At 34.6% G+C, this 23,865-nt stretch overlaps 1 protein-coding gene across 1 annotated transcript in view; it reads left to right on the forward strand.

Annotated features, from left to right (window-relative positions):
* The window catches only part of LOC111140884 (LDL receptor related protein 1B), a 1,957,146-nt gene that overhangs the window by 1,885,799 nt on the left and 47,482 nt on the right, over nucleotides 1-23,865 (forward strand). Inside the window, exon 85 of the mRNA XM_022493131.1 lies at nucleotides 10,449-10,610. Within this exon, the coding sequence (XP_022348839.1) occupies nucleotides 10,449-10,610 (162 nt within the window). The remainder of the gene's footprint in view (nucleotides 1-10,448; nucleotides 10,611-23,865) is intronic.

Below are 23,865 nucleotides of genomic sequence, written 5' to 3' on the forward strand. Positions count from 1 at the left end.
AAGGTTTTCTACACAGCTGATTTAGAGTAATAGAGCGAGAGAGTTTATAAATTTGGGACAATATACCCAAATACTCTCACGCATAAAGTTTGGAGTTATGCAGAAGGGAAGGCCACTCTGAATTTAAGGAGTTTGAAAGTGCACAAAAGGAGGACTGCCTAGGAAAAGGAGTGATGGTGCAATTTTTTATAGTAGATAATACATTTATATTGGATGTCTTAAATGAATATAGAAAGTAAAGCACAGAAGCTCTCACTGTAACCCTCTCTGTTACCATATCTATGGACTTTGACAGTGAAAGGTTTTGTCCCAGAACTAAAATAAGAGAAAAGTGGCCCCCCATTGGGGGCGGCGGGAGTGAGGGGGGGATTCTTCTCACTACTTCTCACTGCAACAGAAAGGGCCTTTATTTTTATTTTTTCTAAATATTTAATTAATTTATTTATTTGAGAGAGAGTGAGAACATAAGAGGCGGTTCGGGGTGCAGCAAGGAGAGGGAGAAGCAGGCTTCTTGCTGAGCATTGAGCCCTACGAGGGACCGGATCCCAGGACCCTGGCATCATGATCTGAGCCAAAGGTAGAAGCTTAAAGACTCAGCCACTCAGGCACCCTAGGAAGGGCCTTAAAATAATAAGTAGACGGTGAGTGAGTGTTTTCTTTCTTATTAATTCAGGCTCTTTCTGCCCAGGACACTGTCCCAAATATGAAGGTGACATATATGGCTGCCTTTAAATAAGATCAAATATAGCTGCCCTAAAAATGTTTGCTCAAAGACAAGTTAAGCTGGGAACTTTTGGATACCCTCAAAACATCATGGGACTAATGACAAAATGTAAATACTAATGTCCCTCAAGTCACATCTGTACCTAGGACATGAAGTACACAATCACCTAATTAACAGCTTGATAAAGGGTGAACATGCATTTAAACTGCCCATCTTTGTTTTTCTTTCACTTTTTGTTTAAATTAGAACTTTTTAAATTGAAGTTAATCTTGATGTCCTAGCTTCCTTAACATAAATATTATTTATATTTAGGGAGTGCTAAGACTTGGGTATTTGGTCCTACTTGCTTTTTAAGGATCTAAGAGAATATTATATTGAAAATATAAAATTGAAAACATAAAATAGGGTACATAATTTTAACAAATAAGTGACATAGAAATACATAGCCATCACAAATCAAGTAGGGGGAAAAAACAGCAAAATGAGCAAATGGCAAAAGATGAATCTCACACACACACATGCATACAAACATACAAAAAGAGGAGAAAAGAGGAAAAAGAGGAAGGAGAAGTTTGGAGAGGAAGAAGTACAGGAGAAGTCGAGTCACACACAGATGAAACCAGCATCCTTAAATCACTATCAGAAGAAAATCTTCACGTGCAAATCTTGAAGCAATTTTGAAATACTCACCAAGAGTTTAAAAGGTTTTGTGTCCTTAAAATAATGAAATTTTTAGAAACATATTCTAAGGATTACATAATGATAAAAGCCAAAATATTTAGAAGTAAAGATGTTCAACATAGTGTTATTTAGAATATAAAATTGGAGATAGAAACCCGAATCGAAATAGTTAATATGTAGGATAAAGCAAATCTAAAAGATCAATGTTATATGACAAATAAAGCCAGATTTGTTGAATATATGATGATATAGTAAAATATTCACATTGTATCTATCTTATTTTTATTGAAGTATAGTTGATACACAATTTTGCATTAGGTCAGGTGTACAATTAAGTGAATTGACAACTCTTTAATTTATTCTATGCTCATCACAAGTGTAGCTACCATCTGTCACCATGCAATGCTAGTCCAGTATCATTGACGATATTTCTTACGCTGGTACCTTTCACCCCATGGTTTATTCCTTCCACAACTGGTAACCTGTATCTCCCACTTCCCTTTATCTATTTTGTCCATCCCCACTGCCTCTCCTGTGGCAGCCACCAGTTTGCTCTGTGTATTTGTGGGTCCATTCTTTACTGTGTGTTTGTTTTTTCAAATTCCATATATAAACAGAGGCATATGGAATTTGTTTTTGTTTTTGTTTTTGTTTTTTGTTTTTTGTTTTTTTTGTAAGAGATTTTATTTTATTTACTTGATAGAGAGAGAGGCACGAGCCAGGGGGAGGGGCAAGCAGAGGGAGAAGCAGCTCCCCACCGAGCAGGGAGGCTGACATAGGGCTCCATCCCAGGATTCTGGGATCATGACCTGAGCTGAAGGCAAATGCTTAAATGACTGAGCCACCCTGGCAAAATAAAGTGGCCTGATTTATTTCACTTAGCATAATAACCCTCTAAGTCCATCTATAGTCTAGGTCCATCTGTATCATCAAAATCACAAAATCTCCTTCTTTCTTATGACTAATATTCCATTGCACATATATATCACACCTTCTTTATTCATTTATCTATCAATGGACACTTAGATTGCTTCCATATCTTGGCTGTTGTAAATAATGCTGCATCACTAATCATCAGGGAAGTGCAAATCAAAACCACCATGAGATACCACCTTCCACCAGTCAGAATGGTTAGTATCAAAAAGACAAGAAATAACAAATGTTAACAAGGTTGTGGAGGAAAGGGAACCTTCATGCACTGTTGGTGGGAAGGCAAATCGGTACAATCACTGTGGAAAATGGAATTTTGAGGCTCCTTAAATATTAAAAATAGAAACATCACAAGATCCAAGTAATTCACATTGTACATTTAAAGTTTTAAAGGACAAGAAATAAAACTGTTTATACAGTATGAGCCCAATATGGGAAAAAATGCATACATAAAGTGTCTGTGTGAGGAAATAGATCTTTCTTTGCACGTCTGTATTTTCCAAGTTCCACAATTAACATGCATTGCTGTAAGAATTAAAAATTAAGTAATGATAATAATTATTAGAATTTAAAATAATAATTATTATTATTGCCAATATCATGGTAATTAGTCTATATTTGACTGCTTTGTGAGTGCCAGGTGATGTTCTCAGTCCTTGCACCTTCACAAAAAACCTTTGAGAGATTGAAAGTAAGATTCTAATTCTGCTGTGGACTTTTTTTATCAGTTACTTGTTCATTTGGACCACATCGTGAAGGCAGCACTGAACTTAAGTCTTAGGGCTTTCTAAGCTAATCTCAGGTTTGAGGTGGCTTCCTTGTATTCACAGAAAGGACAAAAATATTTCAGTCTCATTTTCACAAAGCTGACTGAAAACGAACTTTTCAGAAGTATAAATAGATTGTGACCTATAATTTGAAACATGTCAGAATATATTAAGTAGCACCTGGGAGGGAGCTAGGTAAGGTCCACAGTTCCTCGTTTTCTTTTTCAGGCTTTACTGAATAGTTCTCTGTAATCTTTATGATACTTAAGACAACTCAACAGCTATAGTCAACTTACTAAAATTATGTGTAAATGGGCACTCACTTTCTGTCCAGGAAGACATTATATAAAGTGGAAAAGTGGAATGTCAAATCTCTTCATCAAAAAGACTAGCAATTTTTTTAAGCATTCACAACTTTGATTACTTGAGTCTAAATCAGAAGTGAAGACAGATTTCACAAAGCAGAGTGGTCTTGGGGGTAAGGGGTCAGGCAGTGGGCTTTCTGATTGCCATCTAGTATCGAACAGAATGAGGCTATGGCGACTTGTCTCTCAGTTTATTTTTATCCTATATAAAAGAACAAGAATGTGGTTTTTGTTCAAATAGTAAAGATGTTGTGAGTAAAGAGTATGTAACTTTTAGACACTATTTTCATAGAACATTAAGTGTGAGCATTTGAAAATATGCTCTGCAGTTTAAATGTCAATTAAATTCTATTACTTAGTCTCAATGCATTTATCAGACTGTTTGAACTAAACAATGACTATAGAAAACTAGTTAGGTAGAAAATATTACAACCAGGGATAAAACTTTACAAGGAATAGACTCACTCAATGAGTACCAAATTAAACAGGGTAAGATGCATGGTTCACATTGATAAACAGTATGAATTCCAAATAAATTGCTTGAAAAGAGAACTGACTAATGATGCTCACTAGCAGGTATCTTCCCCTCAGAAATAATAAACACTGTCACTGTCTCATAGGATGTTCATGAGTAATTACTTGAGCTAGAGCATTCCTTCATGGCAATCAACCACACATTTTTCTAGCATTATGTTTATATAGAAAAAGGAGTAATGATTTATTTGTCCAATATTGAGCAGAGATGTAATTTTACCTACTTAAAGTCATACAGTATTGATTAAATCACACTGATGAGTAGCATCTTTATAATCAGCTTAAAAACTGTTTATTAAATAAATCTAGCTTTTAAAAACAGACACCGGTATTACATCAAATTACTGAAAAATGCCAACAGACACACTTTTATAATATTCAAATAAGAATGTATGCTTTTGAGCATGTTGATTGATTGATACTTATTCATATATTAATTGACCAAAAGCTATACTGCAGATTTTACTCTAAAACCATTAGCAAGTAAATAGTCATTACTATATGGAATATATATTCAGTGATTATAATACTTTGGACATTTTGCAAGCCTTACTTTATTATAGTGCCTGCTACATTTTGAATGCTTAATAAGTACCAAGAACTCTGGCAAATTCCTTAAACATAAGGCCTTATTTAATCCTTATCACTCCATGATGTCTACATTGTGGTAATTTTCAGACATGAGCTAGAATGGTTAAGTAAGATAACTAGAATCCAAAAATCTAGATTATTCCAAAGTTAATGGTCCAAGATATTGTCTGTTATCACAAAAATCAGTAATATTATCTACCCACATCAGAGAAATAACTGGTTATAACTGCATAACAAAAATAAAATATAGTCATATAGGACCATGTCCCTAGAGGTAAACTATAACCAAATCATAAAAATTTAATGTTCCATTTAACAAGGATTAAGGACTAATGGTAAATCATTATAATATCCAGGTAGTTACCTATCTATATAATAGAAAAGATTCCATCTTTATTATACATTTTAAAACATTATTTTGAGTTGATATATATGGATATATACTTATGTTATTTTCAAAAGAATACATATGGAAAAATGTGTATTGGGATTCCATATGTAGTTTCTTAATAAAGGCACATGTACTTAGTTAAGTTTAAATAATAACCTCAGTTGATAATTTGTTTAATAAAAATACTAATAGTGATAATAATACCAATACAACTACTAATAATAACACTACCAATAAGTACTTGCTATGTGGCAGATATCATGCTGCATGTTTTACCAGCATATAATAGGAATTTACTAGCACCTTTTTATGTCTAATGAGTTAAGGTAAGTTTTGCAAAGCCACACAATTAATAAATATCTAATAAGATTTGATCCCCAGGTCTGTCTAATACCAAAAAACAAACAAATAATTTATTATTATTTACCAAATTTATTAAACTAATTTAGTTCTTGTTAAATATTCTTATGAACTATTTCAGAATTAACCATTTTTACTGAGACTAGTTTTGGTATGTAAGGGCCATGTAAGATCAGCAAAATTTCAAGAACTCTGTGAGAATCCAAGACATTTCCTTTCTTCTTATGAGCAATACAATCTTTAGTTGTATCAATGAATATTCCTTAATGTATATTACTGATTATAGATGATTAACCCTTTAGTTATATTTTTGCCATATTTGACATATTTGGTTATCCAGTTAAATCTAAACAGTTTATTTATTATTTAACTTGATGCATAAAAATTTGCTGGCACATTTTTTTTTTTTTGCTGGCACATTTTTGAAGATATATGCAACCAGTTTCCATTTGACTATGAACAGAAGCAGATAAATTAATAATGAATTAATGGAGCAAATAAACTAAGCTTCACTTGTCGTACACAGCTAGTAAGGCACTTTGCTAACATACAGTGTCGAACTTGAATATGGAGCAGACCTAGTACTAGGAGAACCTAGTCTGCAGAAATTGTGTAAGCTACCAGGACAATGTTTATGAGAAGAATTTTCTCTCTGTGGGTCATGGGAGAGTTGAACCTACTGAGCAGCCAGAGACACATATACCGAGACATACAACAAAGACTGAGACTGAAGGCCTGTCATTTAGGAAAGTGAATGAGCCCAGAGTCGGGAAACTGATGCTAAAGTATTTGAATAGAGAGACAATTATTGTAGCCATGAAAGTGTATCACCAAAAAGAAGTCTGGAATAATATATTTTAAGAGACAGAAAGAGAAAACATAAAGGCAACTGAAAAGGGAAAAAGGGAAATCAACAATGGTAGTGTCTTAGAAACCAAGAATTTTTTAAGAGTAGATGTGTAATAAAATGTGTAATAAAAAACAAAAAATAAATTTCAAAAATAAAATGTGTAAATTATGCAGGTATTTAAGGAGGAGGATGATTGAAAAGAAATCAGCGGATTTAGGGATTAAAAGATCAGAGATAAGCTTTGCAAAAGTATATAAATACCCATTAACTTCTCCATCCCTCAACCTTTTTTATCACTAGGGAATCAGAATTGATTTATGTGAACAACACATACATATTGAGGGATCTGTCCTCTTTTCTGAAATAGCAAAGAGAAGTAAAAGGTTAAGACACATCTTTTTGTATACTGAAAAAAATAAAAACTGTAAATCCACTGAAGGATTGGAATGTGACTTTATGATCAAAGATTTTTTCATGCATTTGATAGAACTGGAAGCTGTGAGTGTAGTCTCTTAAAAAGCTCAAGTATATATCAAAATTTGAAGTTATACAAGTAAATGGACTTGATAAAAATACTAGGTGTGATTTTTTGTGTTTGTGTTTGTTTCGTGGGGTTTGTATGTGTGTGTTCTTTCTTATTAAAGTGTAGAATTAAGCATGTTGAGAAAGTAAAGAGAGGAAAAAGACCCATCTTCCAAAGTTAAAGATGTTGAAGTCTGAGACTTGATGGAGTTTTTCTGCTTTATCCCATCACTGCCATACAAATTTAATTTTTTTATTAACACATAATGTATTATTTGTTTCAGGGTACAGGTCTGTGATTCATCAATCTTACACAATTCACAGCACTCACCATAGCACATACCCTCCCCAATGTCCATCCTCCAGACACCCCATCTCTCGTACCCCACTTCCCTCCAGGAACCCTCAGTTTGTTTTATCTTAAATAAATAATGGAGATAAAATGCATAATTTAAGACAGTTTTCCAAAAGATTTTCTTAGAATGTTACAGTGTCTCTTTAGGACACAGTCACAAAATGAAGAATGGTGAATCTCAGTAGAAATAACAACAGTAATAATAATAAACAGAGCTAAAGTGTCACTGAGTGCTTTCTGTGTGTCTAGTACCTTTAGAAATGCTTTGCATGTATAATCTCATTTACTTGATTCTACAGAACAACCCCATATTATTATCCCCCCCCCTTTTTTTTTTTTTTTTTGCATAGGGGGAAAGAAACAGAGAAGTGATGCTCATGGTTCCACCACTGGTATTTGGCACAGATAGCATATGTCCAGGCGGCCTGACAACCCACACTTTAAGGGTCTAAATGCTACAGAAAGCAGACTGATTAGAAGCAACAAACTGATCCTCCTCCTCCTTCCTCCAGCTAATTGATGCTCTTCCTGATTATACTACCCTTGTAGGCTGTCAACTCCCAAGCTCCCTGGACGCTTCACTGCTATAAATCTATACCTTAGTCATTGTAACAGTATTGTTGCCTTTTCAAATGCCAAAGTCAAATTGAGCTACCTAAAAAATCTTTGTAAATAAATCCAATGCAACTTGTTAGGGTACACCCAGAGAGATTCCTGAAAATATTAGATGGAGCCCATTATAAAATTCTGTGACAGATGGTTCATTTCCCATCAGCAAATAAAAGATCTGCTGTATCAACACACAGCTTCAAGTTGGTAATGTTCCCCTGAATATGAAGATTCCTTCTTGTCAAAAAGAAATCTTCTCTTTAAAGGAAGAGAAAGAAGCCTTTTGAAAATAATTCAGCCAGAATCTAAATGATGTGAGGCATATGCTGGGGGTGGAGGCTGGGGAAAAACTGGTCACTCTGCCCTAGTTTCAAAACAGCTGTAGATGAGATAAAAGCATGGTGTCATTCTCTCAGTGACTGGGATAGAGCAGTTTTCAAGTGCCTTAGTGGGTTGCATGTGTTTCTTTCAAACTTCTATCACTTTAATGTTTTTCACACCTAATTTTAAAAAACATGGAAAATAATGGGGGAAAAAACCCATAAATCTATGGTGCTTAAGTCCTACCACCATATGGCACTTTTTGAGATTATTCTAATTACTTTTGATTTCTCCTGTACTTTCTGGTCTATTTTTTTTCACATTTAGCTCATGTTGATTTGTGTTCCTGTTTATATGTTTTATTTCTCGGTAAGGCATTCACTGGTTCTTGTTGACGAAGAGGAATGACTTCTTTTGTTCAGGGCTTTCATTTTCCTTAGTACTTGTGTTCTAACAATTCTCTATCCTCTTCATCTTCTACCACTATTCATTCTCTTGTTTGTGTCTTTGTTTTTCAACCACTATCGTTCCCATGAAGATATTTTGTCTATATGTAAACAACAACTAGAAAATTCACTACCGTTATAAGAAAAGTAATTAGCTAAAAGTTTTAAAGCCATTTTCTGGGAATGTAAAACATGATATGTCTCAGCTTTTAATGTACGTAAAATTTACCTTGCTTCTCAATCTATTAATAAGCATTTGTCTGCCACCAAACTAGTAAGTTTTATACATAAGCTATAAAGCAGTGCTACTCACCATAAAAAATGTATGTAACTTTGTTCATTAAGAAGCAATAGCTTCAAGTGTGCTTAAGTATGTGGAGAGCTTTCAAAGCAAAATAAGTAAATAGGTTGTGGAACCTCAACTTATTTATTCTCTTGGAAATACATGTGGATTTTATTTGGAGGCATTTTATTCACTTATGAGTGCTTTTCAAAAAATGTAGAATGTAGAGTCTATGGCAGTAGAGAAAACATATCATTTTCACACTTCAAGTCTAAGCCTTATACTCATACATTTTTATGACCATTCTAATTACGCTTCATGTCTACAAAGTTGAGAGAGGAGATGGCTGGATATTCTCTGATGCTAGTCAACTGAGTAACATTTCCAAGTCCTAGTTAATTCAGATCTATAGCTAAATTTATTTTTTTATTCTCTTTCATGTTATTTCTTTACAGTTTCACAACCTCTAAACTTCACTTTTCCCTATTACAAATGGTGGCCATTATTTCATTTTGTTTTCCTTAATCTCTTTTACAAGAGCTAGCTCTGTACTCCATTTTTCATCCAGTCCTTGACATCTTAGGCAGTTAGAAAGAGTCATTCTTGATATAACAGTTAACTGTGTTATGTTCCAAACACCTTAAAGGATTTTTCACCTTTACTTGTGGTGTTATTGAGCAAATAAAGAAAAATATCCATAGATGATCCCTTAGATTTGCTCTAGTGTGCTGTTAATATTAGACTTTAAATCATCTTACTAAAATGACAGTCCTTTCCCATGCATAAATAAAAATCTCAAAATGAAATAAAGTAGGACTTACTAAGTGCTTATATACTAAATGCAGTATGTATATTTAAATCAACTAAAATAACTAATTACATAAATATAGGTGGCATGCCCACTTTGAACTTATTAAAATATTTATTTGTAAGTCTGAGCTCATGCTTTAGCAGTGGTGGTACATGATGATTTAACACTGAGAAATATTGTCTGAGGGGATTATACTAAGTGAAATAAGTCAGGCACAGAGAGACAATTATCATATGGTTTCATTCATATGTGGAACATAAGGAATAGCTTGGAGGACCATAGGGGAAGGGAGGAAAACTGAATGGGAAGAAATCAGTGAGGGAAACAACTCATGAGAGACTCTGGACTCCTAGAAATAGAGGGTTTCAGAGGAGAAGGGAGTGAGGGGATGGGGTACCCGGGTGATGGGTATTAAGGAGGGCACATGGGTGTTACATGCAACTAATGAATCACTGAACACTAAAAAAAAAAAAAAAAAAAAAAAAAAAAAAGAACAAAAGATATATGATTGTCTCTATTTTATATTCTAATGGCTAAAACAATCTGCATTACTATATGAATGGAACAAAAATAATTGAGAAAGCAAAATGGACATGAACAGAGAAGTACAAAAAATAACACAAACACTTCAGAGCATAACACACCCATCAAATATGTAATTATGCATAAAATGAGCTCCAGTTATTTTACCTGATGTGAACCTGAGTTATCTTCTAATCTAGGCTTCACTAGGACATGGGAAAACTAAGACACACAGAGGTCAAGTTACTGCCTAAAACCACAGGTTAACTAGTGGAAAAACATTGACCAGAATCTTGGCTTCCTGTTTCTTATCTAGTGAGGATTCCATGAAAATAAACCATTCCAGTCAAATGATTTCTTTTTTGTTACTTTTTCTTTTGCACTAGGGAGACCAACCTGCAGCTGTGCACTGGGGTTCACGGGACCAAACTGTGGTAAGACTGTCTGTGAGGACTTTTGTCAAAATGGAGGGACCTGCAGTGTGACTGCTGGGAACCAGCCCTACTGCCACTGCCAGCCCGAACACACTGGAGACAGATGTCAGTACTGTAAGTGAAAGCAAGTCCCATAAGACGGTCTGACAGCGTACTTTGATGTTTACACTAAGTAATTTTCTTATCTCGATGTTCCTTCCATTATCTCATTTTCAGCAACCCCTTATTTTTCAGGGTCGCTCCCTCCATCACCCCAGCTCCAACGATTTTTTACATTGTTCCTCATTCTTCTCATTTTAAAGATTCTATGTTTCTTCCTTTCTCAGCTGAGATTCTATAATCCATCATTGTAATCACCCCCTCATATAGACCCTCAGTTCCCTTGCTCTCTCTTCCCTTCTATTACACTTTTCTTGAAAACTCTGACCATGGTTAAATCCAATTCTCCATCTTCTCTGAACTGGTATCCCACTGCTGGATGCAACTGAAGAAAAGCACATAATCATACAGACTGGGATCACTTGAGTTTTTACCACTAATTTCAAGTGGGCACTTACTATAGCTTCAACTGTATTTTGCTAATCTACTGACTCTCCTAGATGTTTCAGTCAGATCATCTCCTTTCTCCTCAAACCTCTAATACCTGCTCCCCAAATTCATCCTGAGCTCAAGAACTTGCTTTCTGTTTCATTGATTAAATAGAAGCTTTCTAAAGAGAACTGCCACAAGCTCCCACCATCACCATCATCTCTTGAACCACTTTATCTTTTAGATCCATAGACTATCTTCTTAGGAGCAGGAACCCCGTGCTACCTCCAATGTTCTACTGTCCACTCATACATTCCATTCCTCTTAGCTACTCATGGATATATCTCTTACAACTGTCCCCACCTTTCTCCTTTATCAGTATTTTCCTCTCCCCCTAGTTGTTTCTTGAACAACTTTGACTTGTGCCCATATCTTTCTACCCACACCTTTATTTTCCTGGTTTGTTTGTTTGTTTGTTTGTTTTTACCCATAGCTTTATTCTAAGGAGTTGTTACATGATACATTCCTCTCATTTTTCTTTTGACCTCACCTCTGGCAGGTTTTTATCTTCACTATTTTGCTGAAATATCGTTCATCAGGTCAAGTTAATTTATGTTATTGTTGTCCATGTTCTCATATTCAATGGCCAATTATCAATTCTTATTTTATCCTACAATCCGCAGTTAATCACTCCCCCTTTAAAACACTTTCATTTGTCTTTACCACTCTCTTCTTTTCATTCCCATTTTACTGGGTATTTCTTTTCACTGTCTTCTGCTGGTTCCACCTCATCTCCCTGACCTTTAAACATTGGAGTGGCTCATGACTGTCTCTCATCTCTTTTTTCTCAAAAACTCACTCCATGAGCCTGTGATTTCCGTACGAATCAGAACATTAGGTTAAACATTTTTACATACAGTTTTGTAAGATACAGTTTCCCAAACATAACCCCCAAAGATTTTGATTCTGTTAGGCTTCAATACTATGTAAAGTTTCCACAGGTTTCATATGTGTGACTGCGATTGAGACCTACTTGCTTAGATGATTTCAACTAATTGTGTGACTTTTAGTATCATCCAAATACAAACAATTCTGAATGTATATCTCTAGCTGAACCTCCCTCCTGAATTCCAGATTTTTATACCTAAGTATCTATTTGACAGTTTGAGTTGGCTCTAAATTTACCTGATTTTCTCACCCCAAATTGCTTCTACTACAGTTTACCTTGTGTCTATAAAAGAAAACACTCATCACTTGAGTCCAAGTATCTTGGATTCATCCTTTTTTTTTTAATCTAACCCACTTTATTATTTTTTTTAAAGATTTTCCTATCTATTTTTTTGTTTTAATTCCAGGATAGTTACAAACAATGTTATATTAGTTTTGGGTACATAATCCAGCGATTCAACAATCCCAACAATCTGAATGCTCATCACTACAAGTGTACTCCTTAATCCCCATTTATCTATTTTGAATTCATTCTTGACTGTTTTCTTTCTTTTACACCCCAACTTCTTTCTCACTTGTTCCTTTAAAATATACCCAGGACCTGAACACTTCTCACCAGCTTCATCCCCACTATCTTCATTGAAGTTTCCAGCATTTCTTACCTGCATTTTTACTAACTGATCTCCATGCTTTCTCTCTGCACCCTCTGTACCTATTCTCAAAAGAATAGCCACAGCTGTATGTTGTATCCATAATAAGAAGAATGGTTTTCTGTCTCAATCACATTTACTGAGATCTTTCTATATCCAGGCACTCTTGTGTTTCATTCTTTTTTTCCATTAATTCTACTAATCTGTTTAATCTCACTAATGAACCAGGTGAGCTCGTGCTTTAGCAGTGGTGGTATATGATGATTCAACACTGAGAAATATGATTGTCTGAGGGGATTTTACTAAGTGAAATAAGTCAGGCAGAGAGAGACAATTATCATATGGTTTCATTCATATGTGGAACATAAGGAATAGCTTGGAGGACCATAGGGGAAGGGAGGAAAACTGAATGGGAAGAAATCAGTGAGGGAAACAACTCATGAGAGACTCTGGACTCCTAGAAATAGAGGGTTTCAGAGGAGAAGGGAGTGAGGGGATGGGGTACCCAGTTTTATTCTCATTTTGCAGAGGAGGCTACTGAGGAGTTATTTCTTAAATGGTATGTGTCATAGGCCCGCAGAGTTTATCTAGCAAAAAACAATCATGTCATATGCTGGTATCACACCTTGTTTACACACCTTGCTTACGTCCTCATGGTTCTCCCTTCCTCTTCCCTCTTCTCAACAAAGCAGAATATTCCAGTACAACTCCCACCTACCAACTCATGGGTTTTTTCCCAATATTCTCACAACCCTGAAAGATTTCCAAGCAAATCAGGGACAGCACCAACTACTCCCCTGCATAACGCAGACCCTCATTACTATCCAGACTACTTTTGCAGCCTCTGTCTTATTCTAGTAAAACCACACTTACCCTGCTTCTCCTGCTTCTCCACACGTCAGTTTCCTTGGCATTGCAACTTTCTCCCATTGTTCTCTTCCTCTGGAATGCACTTTCTTTGGATTTTTCCTCACCTTCGTCTCTCCATGCCAAATCCTATCTATCTGCCCCTGTCCAGTTTTAAGGCCATTTCCTTTGTCAAGGTCTTCACATCTGCCCAAGAGAATGCATGGCTTTTTCTTTTGAATTTTCAAGTCACTACTTCTTTACCTCTGTCTGTTTCTACTCACTTTAATCTGGTATTATTGCTAATTGTGTGTTTCCTTCCTATTTGTCTGGGACGTCCTCTTTGAGATTATACCCAACAAAGGCATTTGTCAAATAAATAAATAATCATAGAAAATAAATGAAAACAGTTTGGAGACAAGTTAATAAAAGAACAATCAACTTAATGTACAAGAGCTACATTTAATCAGGCTACAACCATCTGGTATTTTTCTGTGCAGCTTATCTCTGTTCCCAATTGGTCCATCATCATAGAATGTTGATCTTTTTTTTTTAACTTGAAAAAAAAATGTTTTCAAGCTCAAGCATGGCCATTTTTTTTTCTTTTTGATCTAAGTTAAAAAAATATTATGTGACCATCATGATAGCGATTTGGTTTCTGAAAAATAATAAATTGAGTTAGCATATATTTTAATTGGCAACTTAATAGAATCACAGTCTGAGGTAGCCTGATTCATTATAAAAGGCTGCATTATCATTTTATTATCACTATTAGCAGTCATAGCACTTCCCACCTTTTACTGCAAAGCACTTATTAAAATTAACCAATTAATCCTTAGACAGAGGTTAAATAACTTGCTCAAGGTTCTGAAGTAGTAATATTACAGTCAGAATGGGACCCCAGGAGTTGTTGATCAAGATGTCAACAAACATTCCTGCAGTATGGTGATGCTGTTCTTTGGCAGCAAAATAAGTCTGTGGACAGTGTCATTAAAATGATAAATCCAACAACTGACAAAAGCATAATAAATTTAGGATCTATTATATGTGAGTCGGCAAGGTTCAGTGGACCTGATGTTCTGTCAAAATTGTATCTTGCATATACAAAATCTTCTCTCCATAAATGAAGGAATGACAGAATGGTTCATTACAGTGCCTAATTAAAGGTCCATTAGTGGGAGGTAAAACATCAGTTCTTAGTTGTGCTGAGTAAAAACATTTCATGATTCTAATGGCAATATAAAATCCTGAGGTCTAAATGCAAATTAATTTTAACAGAAGCACCCAGGGAGGAGAGACAGAGATAAATAATGGCAAAGTACAATGGAATATTCTTATAGAAAGTTGTTTAAGAACAAATATAGCTCCATTTTGTACATATCCGGAGCAAGGATTTCTAGTATAAATAAAAAAATAATAATAAGCATGGCATTTTACATTTAAAGCTGAATATTAAATATGAGAGCAATAATACCTGAGGTTAGTAGTACTTAATAACATTAGGGCAAAAGAGGCAATGAGGACCAACTCAATCTGTGTCTAAGAGCCCAGTGTTAAAATCAAATGGCAATCTGTTTGTTCTCTCATTGATATTTTTAAAGTTCTCTAGTAATCTGCTTGGGAACCCATTATAATTTCGATTAGAACTTAGTTTATTAGAAATACACCTGTATGGTTTATTGCATCAAGTACCAACACAAAGTAATATCTCAAGATCATAAAATTAGAAGTACCTGACAGTCATCTAAATATTTCATCTATTGTAACTGGTATTAGAACCATAGTCTATCAAGAGTAATTATAAAAGTTATGAAATATAGATGTGTGTCTACAATATGTGATGACATTATGGGATTATTTTTACTTTGCAGAACAATTTTGTTTCATTAGTCAATTGGTTAGTAAACAAATTTGGTATTTATCATGGACCTATCACTATTAGGCATTGAGAAAACAGTGATGTCAGAGATATTTCCTGCCCTCAAAGGTTTTACAATCTAATGTGTAATTCTGAAAAAGATACAAGTTATATTAAAGGCAGTTTAATGAAATACAGTGGCTAGCACAGAAACACAGAAAGAGAATTCAGCTTATAGGAAAGATTTCTTGAAGGAAGTAGCATGTAAGCTGAGACCAGAAGAAAGAAGCAGCTAACTAGATGAAGAGAAGTGGTGAGTGCAGCAGAATTTGCAAAAGGCCAGAAGAGAAAGTCTTTTGAAGTTTATCTTTTCTGTTTCTGTTTAATTTTCCTATGGGAAAGTTGGTGAGAGAAATAATGAATCACTAAAAATATATAATGTCTTGGTCACAGAGAAATAAGCTGTTAAACATAATTTTCTCTGAACATACAATGTTTTACCAAATTCTCATGCAACCCTGTGAAGTATTATTAGTCCAATTTTACTATTGCCAAAAATGAGATGAAGACATTCTCCCTTATCTGTTCCATTGGAGAACATAGGAGCCACAATTTATAGCCTTGTGGGTCTGTCTCCAAGAGTAGCTTCCCTGGTGTATTTTCCTGTCATCTGATATCCTGCCCATTCTGCAGCATCATTTGAGGCTCACTATGGGAACACTCAAAGCTCAGGTCATGCACTGGTTCAACCTGATGGTTACCAGTTTCTACTCCAATGAAAAGAGGCGTTAATAAGAATTGTAATTAAGGCTATGGCAGCAGGCCCATGCAAAAGAGACCAAAGAATTTTAATAATGACCAGGAAAATAGAATAAAATGTTTTCAGTTATCCCTGTTGGTGTGAAGGCTAATTAGAACTGAGCCTAGAACCCCAAGAAAGGATCATGAGTTAAAAAGTGAAATTATCAGAACTAGCCATTTCCTCAGTGTGCAAGGATTCAAGATTCTTAGAGCACTTATACCTAGAGACAAAATAATTTGGAGCCCTGGCTACTGAGGGTCCTCCACTTTTTTTTTTCTCTTGGTAAGAAAACAAGCACTGCTTTTATTCAGGCTTCTTGCCTGGATTACAACACATTCACTGTGTATCTTTTTTTTCCAGCCATGGAAACCTGTTCATGTTCTCTAAAATGTGGCCCTTTAAATTGTTCATACGTCTTTGTCTTTACATGTGGGTTCTTCAACATCTGCTAACCCTCTCTAAGCCTCCCACTTTGTCTTCTTAAGCTGCCTCTTCCCTAGGACATCCAACACTTCTCCTTGGCATTTTTAAGCTGTGTTTATATCATCAGTCATGTTCTTGACTTTTTGCTGCCCTAGAATATGAAACAGGCCATGGTGAGGCATACCTCATCAATCATGGAGGGGCTGAACTCAGTGCTTGGACTTAGGAGAAAGTATTAGGTATATGAATGAATGGAAACAAAGTAGAAAAGTCTTGTTTCCAGCCAGCCAGGCCAATTTTTTGTCTGTGCTCTGACAAGACACCACTTAAAACAGTTCCAGGTCACCTTTACTCAGCAGCTCATGAAGACCTACATTCCATGAGAAACTCTGTGCTTGCATTTCCAGTTTGGAGGGAAAAAAATGGTATAAAAATAGAATTAGGTTTGAATTAATGTATGTAAAGAAAAATAAATATATTTCTTTTCTCATGTGACTAGGATGGAGAATGGTAGGCTAAGGGTAAGGTAATGTATTAATTGTATTATCTTACTCTGGATAGTTTAGAGAAAATTGTCAGAATTATAGAAATATTATTGAAGGCAATTTTGATCTAGCATAAATCTAGAATTGTTAAAAACAGATCTTTACAATAATGTTATGCTATCATTGGGAAATGTAAAAAATAGTAAGAGGGAAAATATTTAAAGGAAATGTGCTCACGTAAAAACAATTTATTGGACACTGAGGCAGTTTTTTCCAAGCAGAGAATATATCATACATGATTCAGCGTACATATTCTGATTATTAAAATTAATTTACTTAACTGATATATATGAACTCTTGTGGGTACTATTTATTGTTCTAGGCATCATGGATATGTCAGCGTAAAGGCTCTTAGAAGATACTTGTCCCCATAAATTTTGATGAATAAAAAACCAGAGGCATATCTTTGTAGATTAAAAGCCAGACAAAGCTGCAACTTAGACTTATATTGACAAAAAGGATCAAAGATCGGAAATTGACTTTATTCCATACTATTTAGGAGCATACCATTATTTTATATGCAATTGTTTCAAATCCCACCCAGCAATGTGCTTATAAAGTTAATTTTATGCAAGGCAAACTCTGGGGCACCTGGGTGGCTCTGGTGGTTAAGCCTCTGCATTCAGCTCAGGTCATGATTTCAGGGTCCTGGGATCAAGCTGTGCATCAGGTCCCCTGCTCAGTGGGGAGCCTGTTTCTCCCTCTCCTACCCCCACTGCTTGTGTTTCCTCTCTCTTGCTGTGTCTCTGTCAAATAAATAAATAAAATGTTTAAAAAAAATTTTAGATAAACTTTTATCTCTATGTCATGTAACTTACAATTGGAATATTAGTAATTATGTGTAATAATTTCAGTAACTACTATTTGAAAAAAATCCTTAAGAATGCTTAATTTAAAAAAAAATTAAAAAAAAGAATGCAGTAACTTTTTTCATCATAAAAGTAATTTTATGGCATCATAGCAGTAACTTTTTTCCATGCCAGCTTCATTTGATTTTGAGACAACTTTAGTCTCACAATACTCTTGAAACAGTGTTTCAATCAGTAATCATGCCAAGCTTAGATGATTTAATCTTCTACTTTTATGCCACATTAGGGATACCCATTAGTCTTCACCCTTCTTTTTCCAAAATAAGGAGGAATGACTATGCAAAATAATATGAAAAATAATAAAAGCCTTAAGATTGAAAATAACTTGTCACACAAGTAATGGTTACTAATTGTCTAAAGAGGGATTTGTATAGAAATAAACTGAAGATCCCCAGGTGGAAGCCCTGGGAAGTAAGGGAAGACAGGATAGAGGGAAGGAAGGAAAGAAGGAAGAGGGAGGAAGAGAGGGAGAGAGGGTTCAGGGAAGGAGGGAGGGAGGTGGGAAGGAAGGAAAGGGGGGAGGCAGGCTTTGCATGAAGAGAAGGCATCCATGATTGTGATTCTGCTATACTTGGTGTTAAGTAAACTGAATGGATTCATAAATAATTATCTGCAAATAGAATTGTGTATTTGAAAATAATATATTACACAAATCATGCACTGATAGAGAAAAAATATTTACTTGAGGCTTACCTCAAACCAAGCAAATTGTTTTTATTTAAATACATCTGCTAACATCACTTTTAAAACAATTAATTTAGGGGCGCCTGGGTGGCTCAGTGGGTTAAAGCCTCTGCCTTCTGCTCAGGTCATGATCCCAGGGTCCTGGGATCGAGCCCCACATCGGGCTCTCTGCTTGGTGGTGAGCCTGCTTCCCCCTCTCTGTCTGCCTGCCTCTCTGCCTACTTGTGATCTCTGTCTGCCAAATAAATAAATACAAATCTTAAAAACAAACAACCAACCAATTAAAGTGTAAATTTAAAAGTAATATTAAAACACATTCTTGATATCCGATTTGGAATGTCAACTGATATGTCTTGAAAAAATGTCATGACTCAGGAATCTTAAAATCTTTTAAATAGAAGAAAACAAAAATCAGATTCTTATCATACAGTTAAAGTGATAATCTTCATGTTTGTCATTATTAAAGATTTTGTCCCTATAAACTGGTATTATTACTCTCTTTCATGCAATAATTAGACATCCTTTGATAGTAAATATTATGCTAGGAAAAAATGTATTCATCCTGATTATTGATAAAAATGACAAGAGAATCAGGATGCCATCATTTGTTCTCAAGATTTAAAAAAAAAAAAAAAAAATCCCTAAATCTTAAACTCATAGTTTTGAGTCCCAGAGTGCAAAAGGCCAAAGACAGATGGGAAGATTTATAATTTACCCTGTGATTATGTAACCCATCAGGTGAAGAACAGATCTTTGCTTAAATCAAAACAATGCATTAATAATAGGTTTTATTGGGGCGCCTGTTAAAGCCTCTGCCTTTGGCTCAGGTCATGATCCCCACATCAGGCTCTCTGCTCAGCGGGGAGCCTGCTTCCTCCTCTCTCTCTGCCTGTCTCTCTGCCGACTTGTGATCTCTGTCTGTCAAATAAATAAATAAAATCTTTAAAAAAATAATAATAGTATTTATTTGTTCAGTTTTATTCTCATGAATGCAAAAATAGAAGTTTAATTTCAATAAATGCATATACTTTAAAATCCATTGTTTTCTAACAGGCAACATAACACTAAAAAGAGCAAAAGTTAAATAGAAAGGAGATAGCCAATAATTTTTCAATATATATGTTTAATTATATGAAAATTAACTATTAGGAAGAAAAAAAAAAAAACATTGATTGAGGGTTGCCACCAGAGAATCAGATACATCTTAAATATAAGACAGAGAAACAGAAATAGAAATAGAAAATATTTGCTTCAAAATAGTACTAGAAGATGAATCCAAAGGTCAGATATCTGCATTTGAATTTTTAGATTTGCATTACCTCTTGGAGATCCATGACTAAATGCATGGTAACAATATGATTTAATTTTCAGTTTGCTGAAATAATTTGCACTTTATTTATTACTTTTGAGAAATGAGAAAACCTATATTATAATAACAGAGGGCAAGCTTTTCTTGAAAGTCAATTGGTAGAAATTGATAAAAAAATAAATAAACCAATAAATGTAAATCAACATAGTGGAGAAAACAAACAGATTGGTATATGACCAGTAATGAATGACACGTATTTAACTCTGTCAGTTATTGTTTGAGTCCAAGAACTCATGTCCCTTCCACGGTACCTTCCAGACCACAAACAGCTAGAATTTTTCAACTTCATATTTCTTCTTACATAAGAGGAAATTCAGGCTTCTAATCCTTTTAAGAATCTCTTGCCCCCCCCACAAAATATGTAAAATGTAATAAAGTTTCAGTGGTTTTCTGGATCTTCACTGAACATACTCTTTAAGTTCACTCTTCTGGAATCCGTCAAGCTGGAATCCAGATGTGAGGAAGAAATATGGAGTTTTAGAGGTGATGATATGGAATTAAAACATTTTTTAGATCATTTAAAACTATGTAAAGTAGAAAATTGTCGACTAATAAATAGTATTCTACAACTTTGGCTTTCAAATTATTTTCATTATCATAGGTGACACATGATTTGTAAAATAAATAATGATAATACTTAAAACTTTATCTGCTTCTCAGAGTTTCAGGTGATAATTTATAAGAAAAGTTCTCTACAAATTTTTAAATCAAATGCTTTTTTCAAAAATTTTTCATTCTAATAGATATTTTGAGTGCCTATCATTTATAATATGTAATTAAAATATGTTACAATATATATTTAAATGTTATATATATTTAGGTAATATATAATTTGGAAAATAAAAATAATTTATTCCAATTTGTTCAGATAAGCAAGCCACTATATAACAAAAGATTTATTATTTTTGTGGCATTTACGAATATGGTCTGAGCTGCTTTTTAAAAATAATTTCTGAAATTATCCATAAATTTAGAATGGAATTATATATTGAGTCACATGAAAGTAAGTAGATCAAACCACTGAAGAAAATCATTTCTTTCATAGGTATACTTCCACACATAGATTAGACTATGACTACACAGTAGAAACCTGTAAGAAGCAGAAAAGTTTAGTCGAATTCTTTGGAATGCCCCATTTCTAAGAATTTGCAGAAAAGTTTAGTCGAATTCTGTAGAATGCCCCATTTCTAAGAATTTGGCAGGTCACATCCTTCATTCACATGGCAGCCTGGAGTATCTAGTAGTTAGTTTATCGAGACAGTGGCTAAGTATATGTTTAATGCGAAGACCAAATTTCCAAGGGCCTGTTTACTGGGCCTTGATGACATCTATCTCTGCTTGCCATCTGATTCTCCTCTCTTTCATCTCCCACCTTCCCCTCCCCAAATGAACACACAGACACATCCTGGCAAACTCCAGTTAGTTTTAGAAGTGGTTGGCTGATTCCATATTTACATATATTTGTAACTGCCTTTGGGGTTTTAAAACTAAAACATCAGCTCTTGTTCTCTGTCTTCTGAAGTGCCCTACTTTCCAATGGCCATTCATTAATTCAACAAATAATAATAGAACATCTAATGCATGCCAGCCACTGAAGCTTGGGATTTACTCATGAATAAACTGAAAACAACTTTCATGGTACACCTTAGTATTTATAAATAATACACAAACATGTTAGATTTCAGGTGGTGAGAAATTAGTTGATGGAAAAAATTAAGAACCTACCTACTGTCTGAGTGGAGGGAAGAGTCAGTGTGTTTCAGAAAGAAAATGCATTAGTTACTATATCAAAAGTTTCTTGCTACAGTATCATTTAGTATATTGTGTGCATAAAGGAGTAATGACTTTATCTCACCGCCTTAAGGATGTTTTCGAAGGACAATAATCTTTCTAAATAAAAAGGATCTTGGATTAAATTACTTTAGTGACTAATTACAGCAATCCAATGCAGACTTCCAATCATGTTAAAAGTTAAAGGCTACTAACAATAAAATTAAAGTGATTCTCTATCATCTTGGAATTACTATAAGTCTTAGCAAAGTGGAAAGCTGGTTATTATATATCAATGATCTGTTTAATTCCCACAGATCTGACCTAAAGGAAACTTGCACATTTGACCAGTGAAAATTTTTTATAGTGTACTACATATTACTTCTGTCAGGTGTCCTTTTCAAGGTGACTTTCTCAGTGTTTTAGTGAAGTCTGATTAAATAGTACTCACTTCAATATAAACCATAACTTTTCTTCTTGCTATCACACTAGTGTAAAAACATCTATTTATATATATCTATACTGATCAATATATTGATATAGATATATAGATACACATATATTATGCATTCAATAAGAAACATATTAAAGGAAAACTAGAAAAGAGGACACATTTAAGTATATCAGAAATCCTTATTTTGACATTTACATTTGAAGTGAGTAGCTTAGAAGAGGGAAGGAAATAAGGATGGAAGAATGAAAGGGAGAAGAAAGAGAATTATGCACAAAGCAACTGTATGTTTTTCTAGTATGGCCTCATCTTCTCCCAGTATGATGATGTGGGACATCTCTGCCCTCTAGTTAGGCTACCACATGAGGACAATAACTTTGTTAATGATACTTCATTTGAGCGGATCTTTCCATGATTACCTTCTGTCCAGCATTCTTCACCTCCCATCTCTCCATGAGACTTGTTCCAGTTTACTAAAAATGAGTTACCACTTTGTGATCTCAGTCATCTTTAAAAATATATATATATTTCTGGGGGTCCTGAGTGGCTCAGATAAGTGTCTGCCTTCCATTCAGGTCATGATTCCAGGGTTTTGGGATCAAGCCCCTCATAGGGCTCCCGGCTCAGCAAGAAGCCTGCTTTTCCCTCTCTTCACTGCAGCCCTCCACCCCTGCTCATGCTCTCTCTCTCTCTAATAAATAAACAAAATATTTAAAAATAAACAAACAAATAAATAAAACATTTCCATGTTCTGATTAGCTAAAAATTTTTATTGATCTTGTTTTTTTAATTTTTTTTCAACTTTGTTAACCTTGAGCATTCTATCAAATTATGGGCATTCTGAGGGCATGAGCACTATTAACCCAATAGATATTATTAACACTGTAGACGTTGGCAAATTTTAGTAGGTTGAAATTGATTGAAACTTACTATATACTCTATGCCCTGACAGAGAAATTAGGGAATAAATATGGCAGATAACTTGTTTATGGTCAGAAAAGTACTACCTGGTATGAGCCTACTTTATTCTTGTTTTTTAAGCCATCTTCTGCTTATCCCCTTATTTGGTTTTCAGTTAGCCTCATCTTATAAAACCATACTTAGCTGTCATCTGCAAGTCAGCTCGCTTTCAAGTCTCAAGTGACTCTCTACCACTTTATAAATAGTTACTTGCTAAAACCCTTTATAGCTATATTCCTTTAAAAATAGAAGAACACTCAACCCAGAAATAATTCTTGCTAAAACCTTTTATGGCTGGATTGTTTTAAAAATAGAGGAACACTCAACCTAGAACATGATTTATAAACAAAAGTTATATAGGCTTATTGGCATTTGAAAAAATATTGCCATGATAGTTTTATGAGTTAATTTTTGACTATTACTAAAATGATTGGTGCTATCATTGTTAATACACATTTTGAAACAGCAATCTGTCAGAGATTTAATGCTGGTATTTTAAATTCTCACCCCACATGTCATACTTAAATCAACGTTGTGATAACTTGGCTTTCTCAACTTTACATTTTCCTTTTACCTGGATACTCAGAAATAGCACTGTTTGCTCAAAATGGATTTCATTCTTCTAAATTTTTCATTGTTCTCTATGGAAATACTTGGGATATATTT

Source organism: Enhydra lutris, unplaced genomic scaffold (genome assembly GCF_002288905.1).
Source record: "Enhydra lutris kenyoni isolate GAN:26980312 unplaced genomic scaffold, ASM228890v2 scaffoldscaffold1, whole genome shotgun sequence".
NCBI lineage: Eukaryota > Metazoa > Chordata > Mammalia > Carnivora > Mustelidae > Enhydra > Enhydra lutris.